The sequence below is a fragment of the Aquarana catesbeiana genome, linkage group LG04 (assembly GCF_042186555.1).
Source record: "Aquarana catesbeiana isolate 2022-GZ linkage group LG04, ASM4218655v1, whole genome shotgun sequence".
Classification (NCBI taxonomy): Eukaryota; Metazoa; Chordata; class Amphibia; order Anura; family Ranidae; genus Aquarana; species Aquarana catesbeiana.
Genome location: NC_133327.1, coordinates 640,861,449 through 640,887,003, shown reverse-complemented (window position 1 = coordinate 640,887,003; position 25,555 = coordinate 640,861,449). Strand labels below are relative to the sequence as shown.

At 44.2% G+C, this 25,555-nt stretch overlaps 1 protein-coding gene across 1 annotated transcript in view; it reads right to left on the bottom strand.

Moving 5' to 3' along the window:
- Positions 1-25,555, bottom strand: part of PACC1 (proton activated chloride channel 1) — a 74,407-nt gene that overhangs the window by 8,501 nt on the left and 40,351 nt on the right. Inside the window, exons 5-7 of the mRNA XM_073628408.1 lie at positions 17,133-17,275; positions 13,461-13,605; positions 8,928-9,035 (exon numbers count right to left, since the gene is read on the bottom strand). Of these exons, the coding sequence (XP_073484509.1) occupies positions 8,928-9,035; positions 13,461-13,605; positions 17,133-17,275 (396 nt within the window). The remainder of the gene's footprint in view (positions 1-8,927; positions 9,036-13,460; positions 13,606-17,132; positions 17,276-25,555) is intronic.

Sequence of the window (25,555 nt, the reverse complement as noted above, 5' to 3'; positions counted from 1 at the left end):
GAGGGTTGGCAGACACTGAGTGGTTGGTAAGGTGGATAAGTCTGGCAGCAGCATTCATGATAGACTGAAGAGGGGATAGCCTATGGAGAGGCAGGCCCATGAGAAGGGAGTTGCAACAGTCAAGGCGAGAGATAACGAGGGAGTGAATTAGGAGCTTGGCGATTTCATTTGTTAAAAAGGGGCGAATATTAGAGATGTTACGGAGGTGAATTCTACAAACTTTTGACAACGATTGGACTTGGGGCTGAAATGACAAGTCAGAGTCTAGGATTACACCTAGTACCCTGGCGTGAGGGGAGGGACAGTAGTTTATTGAGGAGCGGGTGGTCAACAGTATCGAAGGCTGCAGAGAGGTCAAGTAGTAGGAGTATGGAGTATTGGCTGTTGGTTTTAGCAGTTAGTAAATCGTTAGTGAGTTTTAGTAAGGCAGTTTCCGTGGAGTGCTGCGAGCGAAAGGCAGACTGTAATGGGTCAAGAAGGTTATTTTCACTGAGGTAGGAGCTAAGATGGTTGTACACGAAGCGTTCTAGAAGTTTAGAGGTGAATGGGAGCAATGAGATGGGTCTTAAATTGTTCAGGTTGGTGGGGTCCAGTGAGGGCTTTTTAAGTATGGGAGTGATCTGCGCATGTTTTAGAGGGGAGGGGAAGGTGCCACTAGAGAGGGAGAGATTGAAGATGTGAGTGAGGGAGCATAGGATAGAAGAAGAGGGTGACCATATTAGTTGTGAGGGAACAGGATCCAAGGAACAATTGGTTAGGTGGGCATCTGAGAAAAGTTTTTTAACCTGTTCAGTAGTAGCCAATTCAAAAGAGGAGAGTGTTGAATGTGCTGTTAGGCAAGGTATGTTTGCTGGGGAAGATGTACGCACAGTGGAGGTGTCCTCATGAATTGCATCAATCTTGTCTTTGGAGTGATTGGCCATCTCATGGGCAGTGAGTTAGTGGGTAGAGGGGGTAGGGGACTAAGCAGAGAGTTAAAGGTTGAGAAGAGCCAACGGGGACTGCATGACAAAGTATTATTAAGAGAAACAAAGTAGGCTTGTGTGGCAGCATGGAGGCAGGAATTGTATTTTAGAAGGGCAGATTTATATAGGGTGAAGTCTTGCAGGCATTTGGTTTTACGCCACAGTCGTTCAAGAGCACGACAATGTCTCTTGAGATTTCTAGTGTTGTCAGTTTGCCAGGGATGTAACGGTCGAGGCCTGATTCTGCGTGTGGTTAGAGCAAGTGCATCTAGTGATGATGAGAGCGAACTGTTGTAGACAGAGGTGGCCAGGTCAGGACAGGACAGGGGAGAGATTATGTCATATAGGTGGTCAGTAGCAGAATAGAGAAGAGAAGGGTTAAGGCGGCGAAGGTTCCTACAAGTAATTGTTTGCTGCTTGGAGGGATGGGCGGTTGGAGGCAAGGATACAGTGAAACTAATGAGGTTGTGATCAGAGAGAGGAAAGGGGGTGTTTGTGAGGTTGCCAGGGTTGCAGAGATGGGAGAATACAAGGTCAAGGGTATTACCATTGGAGTGAGTGGAAGTATGTGTCCATTGTGTTAGGTCAAAAGATGAGGTTAAGTCGAGAAGTTTAGCTGTAGCTGGGCAGTTAACATGGACGGGAATGTCGAAGTCACCAAGAATGATCGTGGATATTTCAGAGGAGAGAAAGTAGGGTAGCCAGGCAGCAAAGTCATCAAGACAGAGCGATATCAGTCCAGGAGGCGATAAATTGCTGCAATCCTCATAGAAATAGGAGAAAACAGACGAATACAGTGCATCTCAAAAGAAGAGAGGGTTAGAGAGGGAGGGATAGGAAGGACTTGGAAGGTGGTTTGTGGGGATAGAAGGAATCCAACTCCACCTCCTTTCTGTCTGTTGGGGGAGTGAGTCTAATGGAGGCCACCATGGGAGAGGGCAGCAGGAGAAGCTGAGTCCAAATTTTGAAGCCAGGTTTCGGTTACGGCGAGCATGTTAAAGCCATGAGAGATGAAAAGGTCATGTACAGATGTTAGCTTGTTACAGATGGAGCGGGCATTCCAAAGGGTGCATGAGATAGGTGGGCTGCTTTAAGGAAGCAGAGGGATAGAAATTAAACTGAGTGTATTGCGGTGGTTGCCAGAGGAAGAGGGATATTGGATATGTGGCTTGCAGTTGGAAAATGGTGGACCAGGATTAGGAGAAATTTCACCTGAGACTAGGAGAAGGAGGAGGGCGAGGAAGGCAAGATGGAAGTGGGATGTGCATGAGCGCACGTGTCTGGTGGCCCTGGTGTTTATGTCAGCATGTGGGTGCAGCAAATGCAGGAGATGATAAGTGCAGTAGTAGGGAGAGGGTAGGAGTGAGGGTGATATGTGCATGCTGCAGGGTAGAGAGGAGGGGTACAGTAAGGATAATTTGAGGATAGAAGATGCTGATGTGAGAAGAAAGAGAATGAGGAGCATGTTGGTGGATAGAGTCTGAATCTGACTTGATATAAAATAAATGTCAAATGCTGGTTTGCTTGCCGTCTTGCAGAGTGGAGCAGGGTTTTTGTTGTATCTTCATCCAGCTTTAGTTATCCTGCTTTTGTTAAACTGTGGCAGTGAAACTGCGCATCTCTCATGACAGAGCCACTCAGGAAAGAGCCATGTTGTCTGCGCCACCCCATAGACTGCTATAAATTTATAGGGAAACTGAGCAGGCATGCATTTCTCTATTGGTCATCATAGGGTCTGATTTGAGACATCTGAATATGGGAGAGGAGATGGCCAATACCAGACCAGACACAGGCTAGGGTCGTAAAACGAATGACCTCTCTTGATCACTCAAGCCAATTGGGGTTGAGAATCAATCACCAGTAATGTTGCTATTGTAGTGTGATTGTTATATAGCTAGCATTAAATATAGAAGTTTAAAGATATGACAACAGAAGACATTTACCAAATATGTTACAGTAATGTCAGTTCAGCAGAGTAGAGCGTACAGATGGATAGACATGAACAGAAGGTGGAGCAGCAGGGTCAACCAGGTTTTTTGTAAAATACAGAAAATGAATCTCATAGTGACTGAGTATGAACAGCATGTAATACACCATTTATTGACAGTTTTTTATGATGTGGGTTTAATGACACTTCAAGCTGACATTAACCTCAAAATCAAATATGTAATGTACTTACCAATTCTTAGATGTAATGGATGCATTGATTTTATTTATTTTTTTAAGGCTTTTTCCCTTTATTTTCACCTTGTGATCCAGTCTAACTTTTTAACTGTAACAGACCAAGCTGTCCAGCAAAAGCGATAGTTAGATGTTGAGAAAACCATTAACCACTGACAGGGGTTCTTAGAATGATCAGCTTTTATTCATGTAAAACCTTTACCCCAAAAGAAAAAAACCTGTTTCTGTAGGGAACTAGAGCCACATTTCCACACACAGGGATGCACAGGTGTTCCGTTCATTCCCATGCAGGCAGTCTCACTCATGTTTATTGGGGCGCAGCAGCCACATGGACAGCCGTTGATCCCGGTTTGACAACTGTGGGTAAACATGGTCTTGTACCGGCATATGCTGTAGTGTGAATGAGGCTTTACTACCTAAAAAGTGTTGGCTGGAGATCAGCTTTAATTTGTTAGTCACGATTTCAGAGAGTAGTGGTTAATGACTCTTACTCTGAATGGTCTGAGGTTATCAGTGGTGTACCCCAAGGTTCAGTGCTGGGACCCTTACTTTTTAATATCTTTATAGTTGATATAGGTTCTGGGAATAAAAGTAACATTCCTGTCTTTGCAGATGACACTAAGCTATGCAGTGAAATAACGTCTTTACAGGATGTCTCCAATTTACAAGCTGACCTCAATGCACTATTTGGGCAACTAAGTGGAAAATGAGGTTTTATGTTGATAAATGTAAAGTTATGCACTTGGGGGCTAAGAATATGCATGCATCATACATACTAGAGGTAGTACAATTGGGGGAATCAAAGGTGGAGAAGGATCTGAGGGTTTTGGTAGATTATATGCTCAATAATAGCAGGCAATGCCAAGCTGCGGTTTCCAAAGCGAGAAAAGTCCTTTCTTGTATTAAGAGGGTATGGACTCCAGAGAGAGAGGGGGAGAGAGAGAGAGAGAGAGAGAATTTTGCCCCTGTACAAATCATTAGTAAGACCTCATCTGGAATATTCAGTTAAGTTTTGGACTGGAGAAAGTGCAGAGAAGGGCAACCAAACTGATAAGAGGCATGGAGGAACTCAGCTATGAGGAAAGATTACAGGAACTGAATTTATTCACTCTTGAGAAGAGGAGATTAAGGAGGGATATGATCACTATGTATAAATATATAAGGGGTCCATATAGTGAACTTGGTGTTGAGTTATTCACTTTACGGTCAACACCGAGGACAAGGGGGCACTAAAGAGTCTAGAGGAAAAAAGATTTAATCTCCAAATATGGAAAGGTTTCTTCACAGTAAGAGCTGTGAAAATGTGGAATAGACACCCCTCCAGAGGTGGTTCTGGCAAGCTCAGTAGATTGCTTTAAAAAAGGTCTGAATTCTTTCCTTAATGTACATAATATAACTGGGTATTAACATTTATAGGTAAAGTTGATACAGGGAAAATCGGATTGCCTCTTGGGGGATCAGGGAGGAATTTTTTCCCCTGCTGTAGCAAATTGGAGCATGCTTTGCTGGGGTTTTTCGCCTTCCTCCGGATCAACTGTGGGTGAAGGATTGTGTATATGGGATTGTATTTTTTTATTTATTTTTGGTTAAACTAGATGGACTTGTGTCTTTTTTCAACCTAACTATGTAAGATCACCTAAATCTGATAGTCCATCTAAGAGTGCCTTCTCCCCTGAAAGGCATTGCTCCTCCAGTGGAGTGGAGACATCCTGAGACAGGAACTGTGGTAATGGTCAGATCAGCAGGTAGAAATAAAATTTTAAAAAAGCCTAAAAAAGGGAAAAAAGGCAGCCACCACATGTATTAAATATCACTTTAAAGAGGACCTTCAAACAAAAAAAAGCACTTTGTACCACTGGAACTCTTCCCCCTCTATATACGGAAAAAGCTGCCTTTTTTGCTGATTTTCCTTCTTTTAACTTACGTTCCACTCCATTCCCTGCTCCTGAAGCGACCATGTCCGATATCCCAGAAGCCATCAGCTTCCAGCTAGCAGCTGGCGGACAATGAACCTGGCAGAGTGCCATTGGGGGCTGCAAGGACCAGGAAGAGACAGCCAGCTTCCGATGACGTAAGGAAGGAAGATGGCAGGGCAGCAGCAGAGCAGTGAAATATAGCAGAACAACCCTGGATTTGCTGGGTATGTTACTTTAAGGCTAAGTTCACCCCTTCATAGAAAATAAAGAGGTGAATCAGCTCACAGGATTTCCTCACTTCCGGTTTCAGCTATCATTTTCCCTGGCTGCAGTGGCCATGGAAAAAGCGAAATGAGCACAATCTGTGCTCCAGTAGCTTCAGTAGCGCACAGGATAGACATTAGTGGACTAATAGACCCCTGATATCTCAGTAAAGAGAACCTATCACAGCAATTAGCTGTGTCAATCAATGCTATCACATGGAGAGCTTCTAATTTTTCAAGGCGTGTAGCATTATACTGAATGTTAACACACCTCATAACACATACAGTGGCTTGCGAAAGTATTCGGCCCCCTTGAACTTTTCAACCTTTTGCCACATTTCAGGCTTCAAACATAAAGATATAAAATGTTTATTTTTTGTGAAGAATCACCAACAAGTGGGACACAATTGTGAAGTGGAACAAAATCTTTTGGATTTTTGAAACTTTTTTAACTAATAAAAAAATGAAAAGTGGGGCGTGCAAAATTATTCGGCCCCCTTGCGTTAATACTTTGTAGAGCCACCTTTTGCTGCGATTACAGCTGCAAGTCGCTTGGGGTATGTCTCTATCAGTTTTGCACATCGGGAGACTGAAATTCTTGCCCATTCTTCCTTGCAAAACAGCTCGAGCTCAGTGAGGTTGGATGGAGAGCGTTTGTGAACAGCAGTTTTCAGCTCTTTCCACAGATTCTCGATTGGATTCAGGTCTGGACTTTGACTTGGCCATTCTAACACCTGGATACGTTTATTTGTGAACCATTCCTGTGTAGATTTTGCTGTATGTTTGGGATCATTGTCTTGTTGGAAGATAAATCTCCGTCCCAGTTTCAGGTCTTTTGCAGACTCCAACAAGTTTTCATCCAGAATGGTCCTGTATTTGGCTGCATCCATCTTCCCCTCAATTTTAACCATCTTCCCTGTCCCTGCTGAAGAAAAGCAGGCCCAAACCATGATGCTGCCACCACCATGTTTGACAGTGGGGATGGTGTGTTGAGTGTGATGAGCTGTGTTGCTTTTACGCCAAACATATCGTTTTGCATTGTGGCCAAAAAGTTCGATTTTGGTTTCATCGGACCAGAGCACCTTCTTCCACATAATGGAAAAAATAAGACCCTTGGGTTAGGGAACTTATATACCCCCCAATATAATGGGACTTTGTAGGCGAACCATACAATGGATTAGATAAAAAGTGTTTTATTTATTTGAAAAATCATAAAAACATGATACATTTAGCAATGGATCTCAATGGATCTCATTGCTAAATGTATCATGTTTTTATGATTTTTCAAATAAATAAAACACTTTTTATCTAATCCATTGTATGGTTCGCCTACAAAGTCCCATTATATTGGGGGGTATATAAATTCCCTAACCCAAGGGTCTTATTTTTTCCACTAACTCGGGATGTTGGCAACTTTTTGAAGGCAATTATTGATAATTTTTTCCTTCAGTAGTTCAATCCATTATATATACTTCTTCCACATGTTTGGTGTGTCTCCCAGGTGGCTTGTGGCAAACTTTAGACGAGACTTTTTATGGATATCTTTGAGAAATGGCTTTCTTCTTGCCACTCTTCCATAAAGGCCAGATTTGTGCAGTGTACGACTGATTGTTGTCCTATGGACAGACTCTCCCACCTCAGCTGTAGTTCTCTGCAGTTCATCCAGAGTGATCATGGGCCTCTTGGCTGCATCTCTGATCAGTCTTCTCCTTGTCTGAGCTGAAAGTTTAGAGGAACAGCCAGGTCTTGGTAGATTTGCAGTGGTCTGATACTCCTTCCATTTCAAAATGATTGCTTGCACAGTGCTCCTTGGGATGTTTAAAGCTTGGGAAATCTTTTTGTATCCAAATCCGGCTTTAAACTTCTCAACAACAGTATTACGGACCTGCCTGGTGTGTTCCTTGGTCTTCATGATGCTCTCTGCGCTTTCAACAGAACCCTGAGACTATCACAGAGCAGGTGCATTTATACAGAGACTTGATTACACACAGGTGGATTCTATTTATCACCATCAGTCATTTAGGACAACATTGGATCATTCAGAGATCCTCGCTGAACTTCTGGAGTAAGTTTGCTGCACTGAAAGTAAAGGGGCCGAATAATTTTGCACGCACCACTTTTCAGTTTTTTAATTGCTAAAAAAGTTTAAAATATCCAATAGATTTCATTCCACTTCACAACTGTGTCCCACTTGTTGGTGATTCTTCACAAAAAATTAAAATTTTATATCTTTATGTTTGAAGCCTGAAATGTGGCAAAAGGTTGAAAAGTTCAAGGGGGCCGAATACTTTCGCAAGCCACTGTATCAATGCGTTTTGACATGCATTATAGTGCATTTACATATGTTACGATGTGCGTCTTAACACGTGTTTTAGGATGAGTTTTTTGTGCAGGGCCTGCCTCTATTTGATATCCCCTCGGAGAAGGAAATTATGCCATGATGATCTTACCATCACTCCCTTCCTCTTCATTTAATGTCAGTTCATGTTTGGTTCCCTGATGAAGTCACGTGATCGTGACGATACGCGTCAGAACAGATAGACACTGGAAGTGACGTCACGTTGTGAGCTCGCCGCTCACGGTCTTTTGTTTTTTACTCTAGTTTTTATGTGAGTACCTCTATTTGCTGTTATCAATAAAAGTACCTAGTTTTTACTACTTCACGATTCAGGACCCCTTCTTTCTCTCCTTACATATTGCTTACACATCGGCTTGGGAATATTTCCATCCATCATTGTTGAGTTGCATACAGAAGAAGCCCTCAGTGGGACCTATTACAGGATCCTGAATTCCCAGATTTCTATTGTACACGTTTACGCTGTTACCTTACAGCAGTAAGGGGCCATTGCACATAGAGGTGTAATTGCACTGAAGAAAAAAGCCACCAAACCACCGTCACATTATCATATTCCACCGTCACATTATCATATTTGCACAGAGTGTGAGTTGGAGCAGCACCCTACGTTTTCACTTTGCTCATTACTATACATCTGAGGACTTTCTGTGTATCTGGACTTCCCCTTTGGCACAAGCACTTTATTTCTATGTATCCGATATAGGATATTATTCACTCATACACTATGTGTTATGTGTTTGCATTGTCACTTTTGTATATTGTATTGGAGTCCTATATTCGTTTTTTTTAGCACATAGCACTTTGATTGTTGATTTATCACTTAGAGCACAGCACCATCTATTGATTTTATTTACATTCCTATTTTTGGTTATGGTTTGACCAATCCAGTGTTCGCTGCAACTAGTGTCCTACTTTTGTTTTTTGGTCTGGGTAGCACGGGAATACTCTTTCTGTTATTCAAGTTTGGTTGTTCCCTGTATTTGGTCGCCAGGAAAATAACAACCTCATGAACCTCAAATGCTATTGAAATGAACTTTGGGAATGGATTGCTCCACAGTGCATGCAACTACACAGACATATTTTAAAGCTTATTTACTGCATATTGGAAACATGGAAATACTTGAATGTCCTGGCTGCAGGTTCACTTTAAGCTTACAAGAAAAGCTGTGCCAGTAGTTTTCTTGCATTGCTGTAAAACTGATTAGATTCCATTTCACACATTCTCAGTGTTGGGCTGTATACTCACATCCTGAATTTCTTGAATGTACGGGTCTTTCCATTCAAATACCACAAAGAACAACTGGTCCCCCTTGTCAGCAGCTGATCTTCGATCAATGAAATTCACCACACTTGTCTGTAATCATCAACAAAAAAAAAAAAAAAATTTGATATAGTAAACAGTAGTATTATTATAATTTGATCCCCTGCAGATTTTGTAAGTTTGTAAAAAAAAGGAGCCCAAAGGCCAACGTTGCGCTCGAAAAATAAGAGAAAATTAATATATATGAATATAAATATACACAGCTGCCAGCACCTTAAAGTCTAATAGAAAAACTCAAACAGATAAAATATGCAAAACAGATGCAGCGCTAGTGAAATAATTGCTCGATTAATCAAGTGATAATAAAACTAAAGCAGAGTCCCATTGAAATTAAACAACAAGGGGTTAACACCCATCCATGTGAATGAGGATCATAGGTTACATTGGAGGAAATAGTGAGAAAGTTCTTCATATAAAGTGCGTCCAGCTCAACACCCAGGTGAATAAATAATCTGCTTACCAGATCGCAGTGACCACTAATAAGTAGTCTCACCAAGCTCGGGGAAAGAAACGGCCTCCCCAGGACCTTTAAAAAGTTGTCTGAAACTGCAGCTGGAACCAGTGATACTCAAAAACAAAAAAAAAAATGCTCCCATGGTGTAGTAATTAATAAAGGCAAGTTTAATAAAAACGAGTGGATTGCACTTACGAGAGAAAAGCCGTTTGAAAGCGTTACAGCAGTGTTTGTTAAATAAAACGGAAACGCGGCGTCTCCATAGGCTTCTCTTCACTTCCTAGATTGTTTGCCCATCCACCTCCTGAGAGGAAAGGCGTGATGACGTCACAGTCATAGGCTCCACCCTACACGTTTCGTCACTAGCAGACATCGACTGGGGGTACTGCTGTCTGTGTCAATGGACGCAGCAGCAGGACATGGGAGCATGCCCGCACATGTGCCCCCAGGGAAAGCGTTTCTCCATCAAGTACTTAGTCATGTTTTGCTTGGGGATCAAATACTTATTTTACTCACTGGACTTCAACTAAGTTTATAACATTTGTATTATGTGTTTTTTTCTGGATTTTTGGTTGATATTCTGTCTCTATCATTTAAAATACACCTATGATAAAAATTATAGTCCCTTCATTTCTTTGTAAGTGGGCAAACTAAAATCTGCAGGGGATCAAAAATTAATTTTCCCCACTGTATATACATTCAAATAGAGACATATATACACATAATAGACAAATATACACATGATAGGATTTTAGTATCTACATTTTTCCACAGCCCCTAATATAAAAAGAACAAATACACTGTTTACTTAGGGATTGTTCACATGGGCAGTCAGGGGGCGATAAAAGCAGGTAAAGACAATTGGTTTTACCACTTTCTCCCTGCTTAGGGTTATACACATGCCATGGCTGCAATGCTTTACTTCACAACCATGGCAAAAATTAAACAAGTGGCCTTCAGTGGACAGTACTGCTGACAAAGAAATTCCCCTTTAGGTGTATGGGTCGCACCGCAACCGCCTCAGCTGCTCTGCCCGTAGCTGCACAGCTGAGGCTGTGAGGTGTTTTGGACACTTGTCCTCACTGATGGTGTCAGTGCTAGCGCCTAACTGCTGTGCCACAGACACTTTGGGGTAGATTTGGACCCCCTTATGTCCCCACCGAATCTACACCTCAGGCTCAGTGGGGGTGTAATTTCAGCTGTGGTCATCACGCTGTATGAACAAGAACCTAAAACCCAAACTGACTTTCCCTGCCATTACGTTTCTAGCCTTTTACGGGTGACCACATACATGAGAAAGACAGTAATGCTGCTTATCTCCTCATGTTTTATGGATGCTTATGCTCACACTTTTGAGCTGATTTAATAAAGTTGCCGGGAGTCTTCACAAATTAAAGAGAGAAAAATGAAAAGACAGCAGCTACAAATACTAAAGCTGCTGACTTTTACTATTAGGGCACTTACCTGTTCAGGCATCCAGCGGTGTCCTCACCTGAGCTGATTCTTGAATTGGCTCTCGGTTGCTTGCGCCACCATCTTGGCTAAGGGAAACCTGCAGTGAAGCCTTGAGGCTTCACAGCCTGTTTTTCCCCGCACTGCGCTTTGTGAATGGGCCCGCTGCAGGGGGAAGGAGAGGGGGCTGAATTCATAGTGGGAACCAGGCAGTGGCAGCCCGTGCATTGTGGACACACAGGCGCCGCTCCCCCTGACACCTCCGCCGCCCTCCCTATTCATGTGCCCGGCCCCTTTCAGGACGCCGGACACATGAAATACTATGGCGGGGATAGGCGGGGGGTGTGTATTTTGAAGTATGTGATTAGAGCCAGAGGCTTTAATAGGCTTCAAAATAGGATGGGCTCGGGGTGCAGAGCACTGCATCCCGATCCCACCCTGTTGTGTGACATAGCGAATGAATTTTTGCTATTTTCACATTAACATTACTCCCTGCCAATCAGGAGGCAGGTCAGTGAGACCTGTCTCCCGATTGGCCAAAGTATTAGGCGATCCTATTGGATGCCTAATGCTTTGGTGGAAGAGGAGACACGGCACGGCGGAGGAAGCCTGAGGAGCCGATCGGACACAGGAGTCGCCGCTTCCTGCCACTGCAGAAGAAGAGAACAGCCCCGTCACTCCAGGAGAGGAGCAGAGCCCCGCCACGCGAGCGGTAAATGATGCCGGACCAGCCGCGCGGGGGGGGGGGGGGGGTGTTAAATTGACAGCCGGGGGATGCACCTGGCTGCATATGATGGGCACAGTGGCTGCATATGATGGGCACAGTGGCTGCATATGATGGGCACAGTGGCTGCATTTGATTGGCACAGTGGCTGCATTTGATGGGCAAAGTGGCTGAATTTAATAGGCACAGTGAGGTTGCAATTGATGTTTTTTAGAATTTTTCAGTTTGCGCCCCCCCAAAAATTTTGAGCACCAGCTGCCACTGGAACCAGGTACCCGCGCCCCCCCCCCCCCCCCAAAGGAGCCAAATGTGGCAGCGGAGGTAGATAAGCGGAGCTTCCCCTTTTGGGTGGAAAGTCATGTGAAAACCAAATCCCTGTTTACTTAGATCATCTGCACAGTATTCACAGTGAACAGGAATTCGGTTTTGATTGGGTAATTAAAATGAATATTTTCATAATTTGAGTGAAAATTCTCAACTCTTAGTAACTCAGCCTCTATATTCTGTGCTATAAACAAACCATGCTGCATGTACTACTACTACAGCCAAATAAAAGATACTTTGAGGATCACTTACTCCACAGTACCTGCAGTTGCAGAGGTTAGCGATGACATGTTTTTAAAGCTGATTTTGGCATATTAAGGACATATAAATATATAAATGTCCATAGTCTGGCCACCGTTTTTTCTTTAAAGTGCAAAAAGAACACACTTCCACCATTTTTGACAGCACAACGCACCACAGTGCATTCTTGTGTGCTGTACTTCAGGTGAGATGGCAGGTACTGTTTAAGTGCGATGACGTACGGTGTGATATGGTGGTGCTTCCTTCACAATGCCGAAGTGTGATATCAACTTGAAAGTATAAATATATTTCAACAAGTTACAATAACCATCCAGCTGGCTGAGAGTTTTGTTTTGAGTTATCCACATAGATGTAAAAATGGAATACAAATGCACATGGGAGGTTGGGCCCATACAAAGGGCACAAAAATGTGCACTTTTGATCACAAGGGAGGCTCAGGTACATCGAACAGCCCACTGCCAGCAGCCTGTCAAAATCAATGACAGGCTGGGGCCAGTGAGATTAGAAAAACACCTTGGTGTCAGTGGAAGTAAACAATGCTCCAGCATTGGTTTTAGTGGGAGGATTAGTGCCCCATTGTTGGTATCAGCTCCATTGTTGGTATTTAGGAGAGGAATAGTGCCCCATCATTGGTGTCAGTGGGAGGAATGGTGTCCCCCCCCCCCCCCAACACTGGTGTCAGTGGAAGGAGTAGTGCCCCACCATTGGTGTCAGTGGATGGAATGGTGCCTGTGGGCCACAGTTTAGAGAAATTAGCTGGGAAAGATGACAATGTTTGGGATTTCAGATCAGATCATAGTGAGTTGAAAAGACACGGATTTTCAATAGGTATTTTTGATACTTGCAGTTAATGTTCTCAAACCTGAAAAATTAAAAGTAATGCAGCCACCACATCTAAGGACTGGCCAGATGCAATATTAGTGTTTTCAATTGTAATTATGTGAATGGAACTAAACTGTAGGTGAGATTTAAATGAAGCCTGTGCTAAAAGAACTATGTAGGCTGCCGCTGATGAAAATGATAGCTGCCTGGCTGTCTCTGGGTTCAATACTTTCAGAGTCACAGACTTTGAACAAGTCTGCAGCAAGTAAAACCAGGGTATACCTACTTTGTTTGCATACTTGTCAGTTCAGAGACTCGAAGTCACTCAATTACCATGACAGCCGGTGAACTGGCATTTTCTGAACAGACGTCAGTGATAGTGGCCTACTTATTTATTCTTTAACTGAATCTGATCTCCCACCTCCTGTCTGAATTCCACCGATTGGCTTCCATCTTCCTCTGTTGACTTCACAAGAGACATTTTCACCCACGTGCGAAATCCCCCGGAGAATTTCCAGCTGGAGAAGGAACTCTCACAGTCCTGCATGAATTTTGTTTGATTTGCACTGTAAATAATAATGGAAGAAATTAATTAATCAGGAAGTGTACCAATTTTGCAAGATTTCTTCTAGCTTCCTGTTGTGCATCTGGGATAGGAAGAGACGGGGAATTTCCCCAAGGGTACACAGAGATTAAACCAACTGCAGTTATTTTTAAAACCCAACTCCAAGAATTAGAATAAAATCTACCCTTGTGGGGTTAAATGCTAAATATTTTAAAAAATAAAAAGTGTATTAAACTACTACTACTACTACTAATATTCCTAGCAGCGCTGTTACATACAAAGTAAAAAAATCATATATAATAACAATGAAATACTGTTAATATATGTTTTTTTTGTATGCAACACAGCTCTCCTAGGAATTTTTAGAAGTAGTTTTTTATTGCACTTTTTTATTTTCCACTATTTTTACATTTTGATAATTAGAGCAGCAGCAGTTAAGGTGTGACATCTGTGTAATTTTGTTTAATTATTTTATGTTTTCACTTCCTGAACGCAGGCTGATGTGGAATTAGATGTTAATTTAGCCTAGGAAGTATGGGAAGTGGCTGTATTACATACCCTATCCCAGGGGTGTACGTACAGGGGTCTCCAATGTGACAGAGCCCCAATGATGCATTTTGGGAACATATGCAAAAATCGCAATGTGAACCTAGCCTTATCCTCTATTATATGTGGTGGCGATGAACCATAAGCGACTTAGAGAGCTTCAAGTGGGGGACCGGTTGCACTTCCATTGGGACCTTGCTGGAGCATAGAATAGGATATGCATTTCTCCTTACTCTAGCTTTCCTAAATAGAAGGAGAATTTAGCCTTTGTAACCCTTTACAGTGGGGGGGGGGGCAATGCATGGTACTTTTTTTTGTTGTTGCTGTGCTCGGAGTTGGGATCTAACTGTTCCCTATGCTAGCCAAAAAAAACCTTTTCGCTATAGGTAACGTAAACACATGTCCCATTAATGTGCATTTAGCGCTGATTCCAGACTTTGATGTAAAGAAGCCATGTCACCCCCTCAGTGCTGGATAAAATCTCTGCGCTGTCAACGCTGAGAGGGCTGACATCTTCCCCTGGTCTTCCTTCCGGGTTCGCAGCCTTCAGTTACATGAGTGGCGGGGGACGTGATGACTTTACTTCCACGCATGCATGCGGGAGCCGCCGTTTATGGCACGGGCTCTGAAGGTCCAACACTGTAAGCCGGACCTTCAGAGTGCATGTGCTGATGACGTCACCCGCAGCATGCACTCTGAATAACTCCTAAACAGTGCAAGTTTAGGACATATTAACAGTACCTACAGATAAGCTTTATTATAGCCTTACCTGTAGATACAATTGGTGTAACAGAGTTTACTACAACTTTAAGAACGCTTCATTGTAATTTCCTTTCAAGATCAAATCAATATTTTGATCCATTATCGCAGGGCCCTTCAATGGCTTGGGACCCATAGGCCGAGGCCTATTCTGCCTACTTGGTAATTGGGCACTGCATCCCTTAGTATGCTGAACACTCAGGTGTATATGATTCTTGCCAATAATAATGGATCCATGGGCAGCACAAACACAGCCACCAGTCGCAGTCCATGCCAAGGATAATGGGTTCTCTTCCCAACCTGGCACAGGTACGGGCACGTGGTCCTGTTTACACAGAGATTAATGTTATCAACTAAATAAAAATGCTCTTTTCATCCTGATCATCCTTCTAAATTTCAGTTACGTCAAAGTCCTAATAAAAGAGATGAAGCGCCTGCCGAGCACAAAGAGCCCATTGAAAAGGCGATGGAGGTTTTATCAGAAGACAAGGGAAGATTGTATTCCCGGTGAGATTATGGAGATACAGACACGGGCTTGGAAACCTGCACAATTCCTCCAATGTCATACCATCTGTATGGAAGGAACCATGACAAAAATACAACACAGGCAGGATTTAAAGAGAACCTCTAAAGGTAGAGATACGAGGACTTTGGTAAATCTGAAGACAAAAATCAGCAGAAAATCTGGTAGTGTGTATAGGGCTTAAGAATACCAGCTGACTGGCTGTGTTTGGTGGCAGGACTTTCTGAGTCACTGACCTGGAACAAGCATGCAGATCAGAAAGTTAGAACACTGGATCTGTATACTTGCTCAAGGTCAGTGACTAATGCTACGTACACACGAGCGGACTTTACGGCAGACTCGTGTGTGGGCTCCAGCGGACTTTTTTTTCCCAAAAGTTCGACGGACCTAGAAATGAAACATGTTTCAAATCTTTCCAACGGACTCGAGTCCGGTCGAAAAGTCCGCTCGTCTGTATGCTAGTCCAACGGACAAAAACCGACGCTAGGGCAGCTATTGGCTACTGGCTATGAACTTCCTTGTTTTAGTCCGGTCATACGTCATCACGTACAAATCCGTCGGACTTTGGTTGATCGTGTGTAGGCAAGTCTGTTCATTCGGAAAGTCTGTCGAAAAGTCCGCCGCACCAAGTCTGCCGTAAAGTCCGCTCGTGTGTACGCGGCATTAGAAATCACATAAATGATTGAACCAGAATGACAGCCAAGCTACTAGCATTGTACTTCCTACCTGCCCTGCCAGAACTACTGTATTGTACCACCTACCTGCACTGCCAGAACAGCTGTATTGTACCACCTACCTGCACTGCCAGAACAGCTGCGCTGTACCACCTACCTGCCCTGCCAGAACAGCTACATTGTATCACCTACCTGCATTGCCAGAACTACTGTATTGAACCACCTACCTGCACTGCCAGAACAGCTGCACTGTACCACCTACCTCACTTGCAGAACAGCTACATTATACCACCCACCTGCACTGCCAGAACTACTGTATTTGTACCACCTACCTGTTCTGCCAGAACCATTGTATTTTATCACCTACCTGCACTGCCAGAACTGCTACCTTGTACCACCTACCTGCACTGCCAGAACTGCTACCTTGTACCACCTACCTGCACTGCAAGAACTGTTGGATTGTACTTCCTGCCTGAACTACTGTATTTTACCACCTACCTTCACTGCCAGAACCACTGCATTGTACCACATACCTGCACTGCCAGAATAATTTCATTGCACTATCCACCTACACTGCCAGAAATACTGCATTGTACCACTTACCTGCACTGCCAGAACTACTGTATTGTATCACTTACCTGCACTGCCAGAATTGCTGCACTGCACAACATACAGTACCTGCACTGCCAGAACTACTGCATTGTACATCCTACCTGCACTGCCAGAACTAATGTATTGTACATCCTACCTGCACTGCCAGAACTAATGTATTGTAGCACCTACCTGCACTACCAGAACTGCTGCATTTTACCATCTACCTGTGCTGCCAGAACTACTGTATTGTACCACCTACCTGCACTGCCAATACTGCTGCACAGTACCACCTACCTGGAGTGCCAGTGAAGGTAAATATTCATTTCCATGGCATCTGGTAATCAGTCTGTCTTATTTCTTGTTTGTTCCTTTTCGGAACACATGTTAAATTCAGTGTATTTTTTTATCTGTTGGCAAGAGAAGAATTCTTACCTATTTAGGAAATTCTTAAAAGAAGAGAACAGTAAGTAGTCGATAGCGCTGAAGTCTTGTTCCGTCTCATTAAGGTGGAACTGCAGAAAAACCAGCTCTCTCTTCCGCACTTCACACGGGCCTTTAACAATAAGCGCATGCTTCTACAAAACACAATATTCATACAGAACACCTAAATCAGTATCCAACGGAAAACAGAATCATCCAAAAACATGGCTGCACCCCTCCAACTGCCTATACAATAAGTATATAGTACTGTATATAGGACAGTTTTAGGGAGTGTATATTTTGAGTTAGTATTAGTCCTGGTTCACACTGGTGCGATGCGGGAACCAGTGTGATTCCTGTGCGGGTTCCCGCATTGCATCCTACTCGCAGGCAGGTCACAATGCTCTCTGTGAACTGCACTGCAAACTGTGATATCGGATCGCATAGGTCTGAACACCCATGCGATCTGATTCCAGTGCGGATCAAAAAAGGGCCCTGCACCATTTTTTAGCCATACAAACTGTATGACTGAATTCGCATCGCACAGACATCGCATGTGATGTGCACAGCAATGCGGCACGGATCACATGCAATGTCTGGCATTGCACCAGTGTGAACCCAGCCTTAAAGTGGAACTTTTGCTGCGACTTTACATATTTACAAGCTTGCTCTTCTATATTTATTTATTGTTTCCAATGAGACGTCTGACTCATTGTAAGAATTGACTCACAACTATTATAATTTCCCTTTAAGAGTAGCAAAGTTCTTTGTTGCTGTGGTTCAATGCTGCCATCTGGTGGATATCCTGGCAAAATACACCAATATTTTTTAAAACTTTAAAGCGGGGGTCCACCCACACCGCCAAAAAAAAAAAAATATTAAAAGCCAGCAGCTACAAATACTGCAGCTGCTGACTTTTAATACATGGCCACTTACCTGTCCCAGGGTCCAGCGATGTCGGCAGGCGACGCCGAGAACCAGCTCAGTTCTCGGCAGCTGCCGCCGCCATCCTAGGTGAGGGAATCAGGAAGTGAAGCGTTGCGACTTCACTTCCCAGTTCCCTACTGCGCATGCGCGAGTCGCGCTGCGCGTCCCAAGTGGTCCCCACTCTCTCCTGGGAGCTGTGTGTTTCCCAGGAGACAGCGCGGTGGGGACGGGAAGAAGCGTAGACTCCCATGGGAGTCTATGCCAGAAGTGGGTGCAAATACCTGTCTTAGACAGGTATCTGCACCCCCCTCCCCCCTGAAAGGTGCCAAATGTGACACCGGAGGGGGGGAGGGTTCCGAAAAGCGGAAGTTCCATTTTTGTGTGGAACTCCGCTTTAAGGCCTCATGCAGTTGGTAAACTCACGTTTAGGAGCATTTGGGCATTTTTTTCAGCAGCCCCTGAACTCGTCTCTATGTTATCTTATTGGTACATAAAAAAATGTATACTCAGGCGTTTATAGTATTTTAGAAGCAGTTTAGGTTAGAAGCATTTTTCTGAAAGCAAAAAAATCACGTTCAGGACAGTAGTTTAGTAGTATTTGAAACGCCAAATGCTTGTAACAAAGTGTAAACGTGCCTAAACGCGGTAACTCGCGTTTATAAGCTTTTCGTTTATAGGCGCTTTCACTAGGGATACATTTCTGACCATTTACAAAGTAAAAAACGCTTCTAAACGCAAACGCACATAAACGCCGCTAAACCCGGCATTTTAAAGTGGCAAAACGGACGTTTTTAAAACATTGGTTACTAGCTGTCAAGTTCCAGCATTCAGAAGAGGTTTTCAAACGTCCTGTGTACATGAAGCCTTAAAGCGGAGTTCCACTCAAAAATGGAACTTCCGATTATACGCTTCCTCCCCCCTCCTGTGGCACATTTGGCACCTTTCAGGGGGGAGGGGGGAACGGGGACCTGTTTTTGACAGATCCCCTTCTGGAGACGGGGTTGCGTCCAGATCTTCCGGGAGTTTGGCCCCCTCCTCCTTCCCCCGCCGCCGGGCCAATTAGAAAGTGGTGTCCTCGCGTATGCGCAGTAGGGAACCAGTTGTGAAGCCGAAAGTCTTCACTGCCAGGTTCCCTTACCAGTTAGAGCGGCGGCAGCACCTGGGAGTTGATCCGAAAATCGGCTGGGGTGCCTACATCACGGGCTCCCTGGACAGGTAAGTGCCCTAATATTAAAAGTCAGCAGCTACAGTGTTTGTAGCTGCTGACTTTTAATTTTTTTTCACCCAGCCACTTTAACCCTCCTGGCGGTATTCCCAAGTGTGGCTCGGGGTTAAATTTCAGTACCATTAGCGGTAACCCCGAACCACACTCGGGATTGCATTGCAGAATTCTGTTACAGCATACTTACCGTGTCCTCCGCCGAATCCTCCGCCTGATGCTCTGTGTGCCGGGCTCCGTTCCCTACGAGTGTCGGGACACATGGGGGCGGAGCCTAGCAGGAAATTCAAAAAGTACAAACATAACACATACAGTACACTGTAATCTTATAGATTACAATACTGTATCAAATTATTTCACCTCCCTTTTGTCCCCAGTGCCCTGCATGCAGTTTTATATTATATATACTGTACTGTTCTTTCTGTCTGGAAACTTGAGATTGTCCATAGCAACCAAAAAATGTCCCTTTACGTCAAAAGTGGTTTTAGATCAGCTAGAAAATGGCGATAGTAAATTAGAACACTTGCAGAATTGAGCGATCGTGTATTGTGTGGAAATTCATTTTATTATTATATTATTATTTTTTTATAATAATTTATAGTTATTTACTATATTATAATTTATTATTTTGTGTTTCAAACTTTATCATACCCGGGATGTCTACTAGACTCTTGTTTGGACAGATTTAAGTGTGTTATTACTAAGAATTACCGGCCTACAATATAAAACGCCAAATTTCTATGCAAAACAATGTAATAACAAACATGTCATACTTACCCTGCTCTGTGCAAAACAAGATCCTCTTCTTCTCGGGTTCCTAGCCAGCACCCCTCCCTCCTTCCGGGTGCCCCCACAGCAAGCAGCTTGCTATGGGGGCATCCAAGCAGGCGCACTCCCACCCACTCCGTCTCCTGATTGGCTCACTGGTTGTGATTGGCTTTTGACAGCAGCGGGAGCCAAAAGTCAATCAGGAGTGCAAGTCCCGGGAGAGCCAAGGCTCTCGTGGATTTCGCTGAATCGAGAGGGGGCTCCGGTAAATATTAGAAGGGGCCTGGGGGGGGGTATTGGGGCTGCTGCACACAGAAGGTTTTTTACCTTCATGCATAGAATGCACCTTCTGTCTTTATAACCACTTTAACAAAGAATGTGCTGTACTTAGAATGCAGTAGTCAGGAGTAAGAAATGTAAAACACAGTGAGGGGAATTTATCAAAACCAGTGCAGTCAGAATCTGGAACAGCTGCGCATGGCAACCAATCAGCTTCTATCTTCAGCTTGTTGGGCTCTGAAAATGAAAGCTATGACCTGATTGGTTGCCATGCACAGCTGCTCCAGATTCTGTCTGCTCTAGTTTTGATAAATTCTCCTAAGGCCTCATTCAGACAGGCGCTGAGACAGGTCCTGTATACTGAGCCACTTTTTGCTGCATCTGCATCCACCAGAGAGCTTCACCTGTAGAAGTGGGTGCACAGATCTGAATGCAGACACTGTGCATTCGGATATATGCATTCCTTCCTGTCTGGATATCAAATTTTGACATTCGACTATGTCCATACAGCTGCTGCGTCCCAATTGATTTTGACTGGACTGCTTGCACACTGATGCACAGAACACCATGCAACCCCACGCGGTACATGGCCATCACACTGGGCATGGATGCATATGCTCCACCTGAATGAGGCCTAATTGTCATGTGGGCCAGATAGCAGAAAAGAGGAGATGTCGGGTTTGGGATTTTTTTTTTTAAATCATATTTATGTAGGTGAATGCTGCATCTGTCCCCCCGTCAGTTCTAAGGCTGCGAACCGAGTAATCAAACACCGCCAATCACTCAGTTCTCAGAGCTCCCTGAGCAGAGAGCTGGTGACTGTCAAGTCAATCTCTGGCTCTCTGCTCTGCCACCCCCCCCCCCCCCCGCCCCACGCACTCACTGAAACACTGGGCTGTGGAGGGGGCGGGAGCGGCCGGTACAGACTGAGTTGGGTGCTGGTCCAGGCATGTGAGCGGATCCCAACCATAAGGTTGCGATCTTTCCCCAGCCTGGACCGGGTCTGTGACGTCAGCCAGCAGCTCGCTGTCAGCTGAAACCAGGTCACAGGAGTGCAAAACAATTTGCACTGCTGTGATGCACAGAAGTACAGCCAAACAAGCACTAAATCTTGTTTTCTCTGCTCTGCTCCTGTTTGACATTACTTGGGACAATTGATAAATGTCCCTTTTTATGTTATGAACTCACCCTTCAGGGCCCAGGCAGGCTCTTCCGCAGCCCAGGCTTTAGATTCAGGCTGTTTCTTCCTAAAGCTGGCAGGTCCTTCAGGCACCCTCTTTCCTAGTCCAGAGGGCTTCCACTATCCCCCTTTAATAGTCCAAGGCCTCCAGACATCTGCTGTCCTGGTCCAGGGCCTCCAGACACCCCCTCTTCTAATCTGGGACCTCCAGGCACCTACTTCACCTAGTTTAGCATCTCTCTTATACCCCCCCACCATCCAGAGGCCTTAGTCACACCAACCACTATTTCCTAGTCAAAGGTCTCTTCTGTACCCCCCCCCCCCCAAGTCCAGGGCCTCCTCTGCACCCCCCACCCCCACCCCAGTGTCTCCTCCGCACACCCCATCAGCCCAAGGCCCCCACCAACCACCATTTCCTAGTCCGCACACCCCATCAGCCCAAGGCCCCCACCAACCACCATTTCCTAGTCAAGGGCCTCTTCTGCACCCCCCCAGTCCAGGGCTGCCTTCCCTTTACCCCCCATAGGCCCCCCAATCCTTTGCCATACCAAACCCAACTTTATAGTCCAGGGCCTTCTGCACACAAACCCCTCTCCTTGTCCTAATAAATGGCTTCCAGTTTCACAAAGGCTCTTACATGCTTAAGCATCACTCTGGAATGCCTTTCTATTGCACTGGCAGGTGGGAGGAGCAGAGTGACGCCCCCTAGATACGTCACCTGGGGCATCTGCCCCCCCTAGTTTTGGCCCTAACCAAAAGTATTGTGACGCCTGCCTTTACATGCACATGAACTTTAATGGCATCCCAGTCTTAGTCCGTAGGGTTCAATATTGAGTTGGCCCACCCTCTGCAGCTTCAACAGCTTCAACTCTTCTGGGAAGGCTGTCCACAAGGTTTAGGAGTGTGTCTATGGGAATGTTTGACCATTCTTTCAGAAGCGCGTTTTTTAGGTCAGGCACTGATGTTGGACGAGAAGGCCTGACCGCTCTAATTCCTCCCAAAGGGGTCCTATCGGGTTTAGGTCAGGACTCTGTGCAGGCTAATCAAGTGTCCCAATACTTTTGGTAATATAGTGTATGTGTTGATTTATTATAGTTTTGATAGACTGGAAGATTTTCTGAGATTACTTAATTTGTTGTATCTGAGAAGCTTTGCCATAATAAAAGAATAAAAAAAAAGAAAAAAGAAAAGCTACACATAGCCACAGGATCCTCAGTTGCGGACCTTGCAGCAAAAGGGTTAAGAATGCAGACAGTGTGCATATGGGGTTATGTACCTGCTCCAGCATGCCTGTCAAATTTTGACATGCGTCAATGTCCATCAGCATCCACTTTCATAGGCTGCCTGCACACAGCTGGGGGCGGACGCAGATGCCAAAACAAATGCCTCTTGCAAACAGTACGGGTACCAGCATCCATTTGAATGAGGCCTTACACATGTGTTTAGCCTTTTGCATGCTTTAGGGGCTTTGGATGAAGTTCTTCTGTAATTGATTTTTTTTTCTTTAATAAGCCAAGATTTCAACTTTAAAAAACAGATTCTGGCATGAAGAGACCTTTTATGTATTTTGAGAAACTTACTTTGGCACTGGATATTCTAAGACCTAACATCTATTTAGATGATAATGAAAAATGTGACTACATAATAACCGTGTTAAGTCAGGAAGTCTGTTCCAGGATCCACTGACGCATTTAAGATAAGCTGAACAAATCTGAGGTCTGTAACTGTTCCACTACATCCGCCATTAGAGCAGAGCTCAAGGCAAATATTGAAAAAAGTTGTACTGTACTTTCAGCGAAGGTATATTTTGGATTATTATAGTATTTACCTTTATGGCTAAATCCACCTTTTACAAAAAAATAATAAGTGCACATATAATGGCAGCAAAAAAAAAAGTGCATTTATTATTTTTTGCAAATAAGCCTGTAAAGCTTTGCTGTGAGGGATCCTAAAAGCATAAATTAATTAATTTGTTTGCGTGAAAGTGCTAGCGTCTACAAACTATGATATATATACTGAAATTTTTACTACTATCAGTTGCGACTGGTGGTGGCAAACAACCACCCCCCCCGACAGCACGGCACTAGCGAACCTCCCTCCTCCGCTGTTTGCCAGTCGCTCCTTACCCCATCTAGGTGGCAGGGTGCGGGCAGCGGCTACGGTGTCCTCTCGAGCATGGCGGACGGGCCCCATCTAGGTGTCAAGGTGCGGGCAGCGGCTCTGGTGTCCCCTCCAGCATGGCGGGCGTGCCCCATCTAGGTGGCGAGGTGCGAGGTGCGGGCAGCGGCTCTGGTGTCCCCTCCAGCATGGCGGGCATGCCCCATCTAGGTGGCGAGGTGGGGGCAACAGGTATCATGACCCGTTTCCTGATTGGCGGGGAGGAGATATAGTGTGAAAATAGCAAATATTCAATTGCTATCTCACACAACTGGATGGGCTTCGGGTGCAGTTTTGAAGCCTATTAGAGCCTCTGGCTCTAAACATGTGCTTAAAAAAAAACACCCACCTCCATTGGAATCCATGGTCCGGCACCCTGTATGTAGATCAGGGGGCTGGATGCATGGATAAGGGGGGTGGCTCCCGTGCGTCTCTAATGGACGGGCCACCACTGCTAACTATCAATCTGGCACTAACTGACCATAGGTGGGAACTGACTAAATGGCACCAGTGATATTAACCACTTGCCGACCAGGCCTTTTCTGACACTTTGTTTAAATCAGTAATTTTTGCTAGAAAATTACTTATAACCCCCAAACATTAGACCCTAGGGAATAAAATAGCGATCGGTTTTGCAAACGCACATTTTTTGGGGAAAAAATACACTTTAATGAATTAAAAAAAAAAAAAAAAACACAATACCTAAATCTTTTTGTATAATGTAAAAGATGATGTTACGCCGAATAAATAGATAATTAACATGTCATGCTTTAAAATTGCGCACGTCGTGGAATGGCAACAAACTACAATATTCAAAAATCTCCGTAGACGACACTTTAAACACCTTTACGGGTTACCTATTTAGAGTTACAAAGGAGGTCTAGCACTAGAATTATTGCATGAAATCGCACAGATGCGAGCCGTCTAAACTATGTGGCATGTTCAACAATGCCGGGGGCCTGGCGGACAAGATGGGAGAATTACTGTTGTACATGGAGGATTTCGATTTTGTGGGAATTTCAGAGACTTGGTTCAACAGCTCTCATCAACAGCTCTCATTATTGGCTGGCAACCATTCAAGGGTATTCCCTTTATCGCAGGGATAGAGAGGGTAAAAAAGGGGAGGGGTATGCCTGTATATCAAGAATAATGTACAAGTAAATGTGAGAGATGACATCACTAAGGGAGCTAGGGAGGAGGTGGAATCCTTATGGCTCCAAAAGGATGAAACTAAGGGGAAAATAATACTGGGAGTATTCTATAGGCCCCCTAACCTGAAGGAGGAGGGGGAGACGGACCTCCTATCACAATTTGGATTAGCAGCAAGGATTGGAAGTGTCATCATAATGGGGGATTTTAATTATCCAGACATAGACTGGGCGGAAGGAACTGCGCATTCGTCTAATGCTCGCCAGTTCCTAAATGTCATGCATTTCATGCATTCATGCATTTTCATGGGTCAGATGGTAGACTCACCAACTAGAAACAAAACGTTACTAGACCTACTGATTACCAACAATACAGACCTGATCACAGATGTGGAAATAAGGGGCAATTTAGGAAACATCGCTCACAGGTCAATTAGCTTCAGTATAAATCACACAAATAGGAAACATAAGGGGAATACAAAGACATTGAATTTCAAAAGAGCAAACTCCCCCAAACTACGAACCTTGCTAGAAGATATAAATTGTGATAAAATCTTAGAAACAAAGAACATGGAGGAGAGATGGATTTGCTTTAAGAGCATATTAAATAAAGGCATTAGCCAGTGCATCCCATTGGGAAATAAATTTAAAAGAGCGAACAAAAGTCCTGGATGGCTTAACTCCAATGTAAAAATGCATATACAAGCAAAGGAGAAGGCCTTCAAAAAATACAAGGCTGAGTGATCATCATCAGCAT